At 39.4% G+C, this 8,907-nt stretch overlaps 1 protein-coding gene across 2 annotated transcripts in view; it reads left to right on the forward strand.

Annotated features, from left to right (window-relative positions):
* TGFBRAP1 (transforming growth factor beta receptor associated protein 1) overlaps positions 1 to 5,222 on the forward strand; it is a 35,063-nt gene extending 29,841 nt beyond the window's left edge. The window contains exons 12-13 of one of the 2 annotated variants that reach the window (XR_014316770.1): positions 591 to 3,763; positions 4,325 to 5,222. Coding sequence is in view for 1 of the 2 variants with exons in the window: in XM_082751864.1 (XP_082607990.1) it covers positions 591 to 779 (189 nt within the window). In the remaining variant the exon portion in view is untranslated. Of the gene's footprint in view, positions 1 to 590 lie in introns of both variants that reach the window. The other variant, XM_082751864.1, reaches the window with a different exon arrangement.
* Positions 5,223 to 8,907: the final 3,685 nt, after the last annotated feature.

Below are 8,907 nucleotides of genomic sequence, written 5' to 3' on the forward strand. Positions count from 1 at the left end.
TTGTTTGTTTTGAACAATGGAGCATTTTCTTGCTAGGATTGAGCACTGTCAGAAGTTGCAAGAAAGCTTGGCATTAACGCACAGCACTTGGCGTTAATTAAAGTTTGTCAATCTTTGCTTAGTGATGAATTCACTTACGAAGCGTTTTTCTATTCCAAGCTATATAACTGTGTTGCTTAAAGTTTCCAGTGGATTTTTGATTTCTTTTTGGTCTAATAAAAGTTTATCCAGCTTAATCTGTTTATGATAAGAATGTGACAATACTCAGTTTGCTTTCAAGTTGTCATGTGTCCTTGTTTAGGAAGCCGTTGCAGGTTTTTATCTATACTAAATGTGTGAGTGCCTTTCTTTGAAAAACAGATTAAAAAGGAAGAAGCATGGAAATAAACCAGCATGAATGTGGAAATTTAATTTCAAGTTAAATAGTTTTAAAAAGCTAATTTTTTTTTTGCCACTTATGTCATTGACTGTGTTTGTAATGATATGGTGATGTTACCAATGATCTGTTGTGTTTTTTTGTTTTTTGGGTTTTTTTGCTGCATCTTATTTTCCTTTCTTGCTAGATTCATGTTTGGAATTTTTTTCTTTAGGTCAAACAAAAAGGAACTCCAATTCTCCTTTCGGACAAAAAGGTCTGTCAAGTGTGCCAAAATCCTTTCTGCGAGCCTGTATTTGTAAGATACCCAAATGGGGGTATGGTCCACACACACTGTGCTGCAAACAGACGTCTGAATTCAAACATGGCTCATCACTCTTCCACTTCAGGCAATCAGACTTGAAATATGTTCCAGGTCCCACAAGTTCCCATGACTTGCATCCCATTGAAAGTGGGCTGGAAAAAAGAACAAAGTGCAGCTACTTTAAGTATAAATCAAGATGAACAGATAGTCCTTGGGTTAATGGGAAGAATTTCATAAGCATAAAATATGGCCACTTGCCTTCTCAATTTCTAATGAATGTAGATATAGGAAAAAAAGTTCACTACCACAGAGAGGTGTAAATATAGGCTCTTCTGTATATAGTAACGAACAGACAAAGAAAGCAAGCCTTTTCTTCACAGTAAGGATGAATGTCATGGAGACAAGGTAAACAGTTATTTTCAGAAATGTCACTTTGCACTGAATGCGGTGTTGATAAATGTGTAGAGGTGGAGATGGCATCTCTGGAAGTTGGAATTCTTGGAGCATTACACGACAAGACTGGCATAATGCAGCTGACTATCAGGACAAAAACATACTTCGGTTATGATGTTTGCTGCAGCATGTCCTCTTTTGGATTCTCTTCCCCAGGATCACATTATGAACTTGTTCTTTGCTCTACGAGTCATTGGCTTTTGCACTTTTTAGTACTTTTATTTCCTTCCCCTCTCTGCTGTACGGAATTTAAACTTGAGCACTGGTTTGTTAGGTTTCTACTCCTACAGTTACTGTAGTAAACTGAGTGGAAACTGATTGCCTTGGTCACACAGCTGTGCTTGGAAGAAAAAAATGAAGTCAGATTGTCTGGTCAGGCTGTAGTCACTTTTATATGGGGAAGATACTTTAATATTGATTTATTTATTAATATGCAAATATACTGTACATACAGTTGAATAAATTGATCTTATCATAGAGTTTCCTTGGAGGATAAGGATGTAGCTGATGCATAAGCATATAGGTTACATGCTAAATGTTTGCTATAACATAGCTTAAGCAGATTGAAACTCCACAAGAATGGGTGTTAGTACCTGTGGATGACTTTGTGCAATCAGAATCATGGAAAGGTGGATTATTGGGAGCAAATCTACAAAGATGCACTACAGGGGTACTGGACTTGTTGTAGTCTACAAAACATTCTGTAAACTAAAGCTTTTCAGACAACGAAAAAATATTTAACTGCCAGGATGAATTGTTTAACCATTTTAAAGCAATTTAAAAGAGGCAGCATCCCACAAAAAAAAAAAAGTTTGAAAATGATGACTTTAAATAAAAGTTAAGAATTTCAAAGTCGAAGCATTTCTTTCAATTTTTTAATGCTCTAATAAATAGTGAACAGCATGCAGCTGACAGTCAGTAGGGCTTCTTACTGTTTTAGTGTTCCAAATCAGAATTCAGACTTCCCGCAAAGTGGATCATCTGCATGATATCATCTAGTTGCGGTCTCAGCAGAAGTCTCAGAAGTGTTATAAGGCTGTTTCATAAGCCAGCCTTTCCATAAACATTGCGTTGCATCCAGGAATGGGCAACCAGGCTGCATCCAGGATATTTCTTTCTCTTTGAAGTAAAAGCCCTTTGGATCTTTCTCTTTCCTGAATCAGAAATCAGAAAAGTATAGCCATCATGTTGGGTTAAAAAAAAAAAAAAAGTTGTTGTTTTTATCTCTTTCTACTAAGGTATGTAAACGTTTAGTGAAAAGCACCTTCAAAAAGGACATTCTTTGTCACTTCTATTATGAGTGATTATCCAGCGTTTAATTGATACAAGCAGGTTCTGTATCTTGTATTCATGATTTTCAGATATCATGTATACAAATAATAATGATGACAGACAAATTTGTAGTTCCCTGTCCTCAAAATGTTTGCTGACAGAGAGGCAGTGACCTTCCAAAGATCTGATAAACTTTGTGTATAGTAGCATGCTATTCATAAGAATTACTTTATTTTGCTGCAAGCATCCTCAGTGTGCTCTTCGTTCTCATCTAATAAGGAGGTATTAAAGCAAATATCACTCTGCACGGTCAAGACTAATTCTGGCTGCTAGGTAGTGATGAACAAATTTATTCTTTGTCAACTAGTGCTGCAATGGATTAGAGATCATATTATTCCAGACCACAAGAAAATTCTTAATTGTTATTGCATGAAAAGGTAAGGCTGAAAAATATAAAATTTATATTAATGATTTTTCATTTTTTTTTGCATTGGCTAAAATGTAGCAGTAACAAATGTCTATTTCTACATACAGAACTAATACAGAAATAGGAGTAACACAAGATAGCATATCTGCAATCACTGATGACCAAAAAGGTGATTGTTGAAGATGGGAGATCTGTTTAGCCCTCCAGGAATGGGGACTGGATAAGGTATTAACATTTCTTTCATACATTGTTGGCTTTTTTTTCCCAGATGAGTTTTTATACCGGAACTCATTTGGATGAATTAATATGAAAGTCCCATGGCAGCAAAACGAAAAAGCAAAAAAACAGCACAAGGCTGAGGTAGAGCAAAAGCTCAGCAGGGCAGTGGCAGGTGAAGGATGCTGCCGCAGTATGCGTACAGCACTTCAGCAACTGGGACATCGCACGATCAGAGGAGATGGCAGCCTATGTCAGAGCGGTGTGTGGGATGCTGTATTTTATCACCAGGAAATTCATGGAAGGTGTCTGCGCTTAAATCCTCTTAGGAAGACAACTCCACAACCTCTCTGAGTAAGAACTTCAAATTGGAGAACCTGAGTTCGTTCCTCCATTTCTTAGCGCTGTCAGTTTGCTCTTTCTTGTTTTGTATACGTGAAATGCTGGGACAGCGTTGCTGCTTTGGGAAGTTCTTCTGACACGGCTACAGCAGCAGTGGGGGAACAATAATCTGGTTGTTAATTGCCAACTAGATTAATAAAGGCAGGAAAGAAAATTATTTCATTGACCATCCTAGATCTGAAATTGAATGGACTTGGGGCTCTGAGAGGTAAAGCTGCTGATTTTTTTTCTTCTCTTTGTCCAGCTAGGGGATGCAGCCTGCCCTTGGAGAAAAGAGGTTGAGGCAGAACATTTCTTCTTAATTTAGCTCTTGGTAAAATAGTTGTTTGTAATTGATCTTCAGATTTTTTTGCTGATGAATGTCTTCAATTTTGTATATGTTGAAATCCAAACACTAGTGTAGAAGTTTTTGTAATGTCACAGGGTGACTGTAATTCAGGGCATAACAGGTGAGGTTGGTCTCTCTCATGGATGCTTTTTCAGGTATTGAGACTCATTTACCGCAATTTCTAATTAAGGAAATACTGCATTTCTGACTTTATTTTTAGCCATCCTCCATTACAGTGGCTGACACATACAAAAAGCATTTCTTAAACCCTTTTATTTCTTTTGTATATCCTCTTTTCCTCTCATAAACGTTGTCTATTATCTGTGTGTATGCCATCCTGTGTGTTTTTTTCCTTCTTGAAGGCAAAAAGAGGAAAAAAGTTGCCCAGAATCCAGTGCTGTGTTCAAAGTAACAGCTGCACATTTATGACTAGGGAGAGTTTGTTAGGTCTTCATTTCTATGATTTGAAGAGTTATCATGTTAATAATACTATGAGAATAATGGGCTTAAAGTCTGGAAAAACATGAGCAATTTTTCTTTATACAGAGTACACCAGAAGAACCGATGAAGTGACTTTTTCAGGCAGCCTGTCCTCCAGCGGCTCCATTGTGCACAGGAGCTTAGGCTACAATGAGAACGTGGCTTTACCGCCCACACTCCAACCTCCGAAACCTATAACCTGTATTACCCAATTAATATTGGTTTCCTAGCCATAAATAAATTGACATGGGTGTTAGTCTGGAGAGTTCTGGATGTTCCTTAGCACATCTATATCTGCTCAATAAAATACCACTTAGTTACATCAATGAAATGAAACATTTATAATGTCAACTGTGGAAAGGTGGTGGTGGAGATGGAGTGCATGTTTTGAGACCTTCATTACATATTTGAGCACACAAGCATTATCTTGATTCTGCTTAATCTTTATAACAAAACCTGTTATTTGCAAGACTCCGATCCTGAATGACATTAAAAGATGTTATTTTATACAGTTTAATCAAGAGGTAGCTTCATTTTATTACTTTTCCCAATTTGCTGCAGTCTTTATTCAGCATAGACCTAAGTCTTTTATTACATCCTGCTGTTTATAATCGGCAGTAACCGATACATTTTCATTGTGAGCTCTCCTCCCATTGCATCTATTTACTGTTTTTTCTCCTGCTGTACACCACTTTGGGGCTTGTGCCCTGTGAACACTGATAATTAAATGTGCTGCTATTTTTGAAGGAAACAAAGTTAATGACATTCTACAACGGTTGATTATAAAAACTGAAGTTCCCCTGCAGTAAATTTTGTTCGGATGGAAATCTGTACTGTTAATGCTTTCTGACTTAATGGTTATGTTGGTGAACATATACAGCAGTCTGTGAAATGTACAAATGTATAAATATGTTGATTTTTAATAAATACTTTTAATTATGTTTGTCATTCATTCCTAGATACATACACAATTGAATGTGAATGGCCAAGTGAAAGACAAACATTTTTTAAAGGTAGATAGAGAATTAATTTGTGTGATTGACGAACAAAGGTGGTTAAATGAGGAAGCTGAAGTCAGCAAGTACAGGATGTTTATGAAAAAACAGGTGCTCTGTTTCACCAAAACTGGTGCATTTTGCTGAATCTGAAGTTTCAAGTGAAAGTATCTCCTGCCCTTCTGGCAGCCAGGAAATACACTGGAGAGCCCTGGTTCACATTTCTCACAACCATCCTTCTAGTCAGGGGAGGAAAGGCAATGCGAAGAGTTGGCTTCAAAAGAAAAAGGAAAAAAAAAAAAAAAAAAACAAACACGGTTGTGGCTATGGCACAACAGGAGTTCAGCTTGTTTCGCCTCTAGACAGTGGTTAGAAAACGGTCCACGCTAATCATCCAGATGGCAACTCCTTCCAAGACAAATAATCAATACAGCGTAGCTGACTTTGGGCAGAAAGGAGCCCCAAAGGTCCAGTTCACTGCAACAACCCTAGCTGCAGGACAGCACAAGGTCAGGGAGGCCAGGGCTGCCAACAGAAAGCTGATGGCTGAGCACACAGCAGGTTTTCCGTGGGTAATGAGGCTGATAGCAGTGCCTAAAAATCCAATAGCAACAGGGAACATTATTATGGCCTGTGATTGCCAATAACACCCTGAAGATACTGCCTGGTACTTGCGTTGAGTGGGAGCTGACTGTCCCCAGTCTGGGTTAAAACCAGAAAAATGTAGGCTGTTAGGGCTCTCCAGAGATGGTATTGTCCAAGCCCAACTCAACGCAGGGTCAACCTGGGTCAGGCTGGTAGTGTTGTTTCAGGCCATTGCTGGTAAGATTGAAACCAGACTGGGAAAGGCCCAAATGTCTTGTGATCAGCTCTGTGCAGGGGAAAGTAAAGCTTAAGCGTCCACAAGAGTCTGTGGTATCATATAAGTGGCTAAAAGTAGTCTGTCCTGGAGGATTTATTTTATTTTATTTTATTTTATTTTATTTTATTTTATTTTTCAGATTCTATAGGATTGAATAAAAAGGGAATTTCTAGAAAAGAACAGGCTACTTTGGGATTTACAGGAGCTGTCGCTGATGACAGCTTCAAGAATGGCTGCTTGATGCTTCTCTGACTTCATCACCCATATAACAAACAGCAAGTGCTGATTTCATGCAAAACAAAACTCTCAGACAAGGTCTCCTGAATTGAACTGTCTTCTGAACCAAAGGAAATGGAGTTAAATAACACATCATCTAAGTGTTGTGTGGGGTCAGACCCATGACAAAAAAAAACAAAATTTCTTTCAGGTAGTTCAGGTGGTCCTGGCAAGGGAAATCATAAAAAAGCCACAACTTTGATGTGTTACTTTTACGTATCATTTTTTGCTTTACACAACTGTCCTTCTTCTATCTGAGTGCTGTGACAGTGGTGGCACTGAAAGTCTGAGGTCCATGAGCCACCTTCCAGCCATGCACCATTGGAGAGAAAGAGCTAGCACTGGCACTGAGGCAGGCACCTCAGTTAGAGGCAACCACCCTTAGCTGAGGGGCAGAACATGCCAATGACAAGGCCGTCCTTCACTTGGCCTTTTGTGGTGGATTTTCTTTCACCCAAGTCCAGCGGCAGGCAGGGAGGCAAGTCAAGGACAAATACATTGTTCCTCTTAACATACGCTGACAAAGGGCTGCACCAAAGACCAGTGCAAGCCTTGAGTCCCACAGCACAGCCAAAATATACAAAAGTTTGTCCCACAGGATCTAGCCTGCTTGGTGAAGAGGTACATATCACCTGAAGGCTATGTTAATTCATGTCCATGCTTTTCACTGTGGTTTCCTATAAGAACATTTTGAGGTGTGTCCTCTCCCTTCCAAAAGATGGACATATTTTCCCCCTAGTGTAATGATGGAGGATAACCTCTCAGCCTTACCTGGTGCTGGGCAAAGCACAGGCATGGTGAAATTACATCACCAAGAGCATCCCTTCCTCCCCACTCCTTGTGATGGTTCACCTTCAGGACATCACAGTTATGTTCACTGTCTCCCATAACAGCATTTTGGGGTGAGAGCTTTGCTTGTGCAAACTCTGTTCATGCACACCTAGCACTAAAGGTTCATTAATTCCCACTTTTCGAAACTATGCAAGCTGCATCAACATGATAGCAAGTGTTTCCTGTGTTTCACCTCTTAAATAGTGTTTTAAAAAATGTCACCTTTTGTTCTTTCATTGACAGCAATTTAGAACCACTGAGAAAAAAAAAAAAAAAAAAAAAAAAAACCTGCAGCCACAGAAAATGTCAGGAAGCTCATCCAAGGGGCCTAAGATCACAAATTTGAGTCGAAAAGCTAACACATCCCAGAATAATTTAATGTTTTAAGTATTTTAACATTGTATATTAAAATTATGTAACATAATAAGTATTTTAACATTGTATGAACTCCTGTTGCTCCTCTTCCTCTCGCCTCCCCTGTTCCCTACAGCTCGCCAAGACTTTGAGACCTGTGCTGCCCTCTTAAATGCAGCATTTTTCTTTTCACTCCTACTTTTCTATGCTGATGGCTAGAAAGGGCCAGGGACCATCCCTAACTATCTCAAGACATTTCTTAAGGCAACTGCATCAGCACTGTCTACCTTGGCGATATAGCAAAGTTTTGTCAGGCGAATTCATGAGAAAGGTGACTTATTTACAACTTCAGATATATATAAAAAGGACAATAACAAGCTTATTTGATAAATTTGAAACAGACTTAATGCCGTCTAATTACTGCACCTGTACCAAAAGGCAGAAAGAAAAATATAATTAAATTCCAGAATTAGACAGAGAGGGGGGAGAAACAGCCTAATAATAGCTCCTTCACCAATAAACATAAAGGTTATAAGTGGAATCCCCAGAATTTCAGAGTCAAAATAAAATTGTGAAAGTGAAAAGGTTAAAGGCAGAAAAAAAATAATAATCAGGCAGCCAAATGTAAATAATACATTAATCATGCACATCTGCTGGGGCTGGCGAGGGAAGGCTTGGCTGAGCAGCCAAGGCGGCGCGGGGCTTCGCCTCACCCCAGGCTGGCAAGGACCACAGGAGCAGAGTAATTAGAAGTAGGTACTGGGCATAGCTCCTGTAGGAAACGCCGTGCTAAAGAGGGAAAAGCATATGGCAAGAGGCAAAACTCAGCAGGTGATGGCTAGGCGTGTGCCCATGGAAAATCAAGTGCTACTGCACTGGTGAAAGCTCTGTGGACAAATGAGTGTTAGCTGCCCTTGTGACAAGTGACACAACAGCTTCACTTCAGTGCTGATCTTTTCCAATTTTCCTACTTGCAAAATAAATTGGCAGGGTCCTGATGTGGAAGAAAAGGATGGCTTGTCTTCGTGTTGACATTAGCATTTTAAGGCAGCTTGATGCATTTACTTAGGATAAGTTTATTATTATTTTTGTTGTTGTTATTTTGTTGTTTTTAATGTCTGTATAGACAGCTGATGACCAAATCACCTGTAGTTCTTCAGGATGTGAGCCATGACCAGCTGTGGGTGTGCTGTTTTGCCCAGCCAAGGTATCCCCCTGAGAGATGCTGCTCACCACGTGCAAACTCCTCGGCTCTGGGAGCTGCTGCCAGACAGGCAGGGCTGTTTCTGCTGAGACTGGTGTGGAGACACTGGAAGCTCCTGGTAGCTTGT

This window comes from Aythya marila (genome assembly GCF_965140915.1).
Source record: "Aythya marila genome assembly, chromosome: 1".
Classification (NCBI taxonomy): Eukaryota; Metazoa; Chordata; class Aves; order Anseriformes; family Anatidae; genus Aythya; species Aythya marila.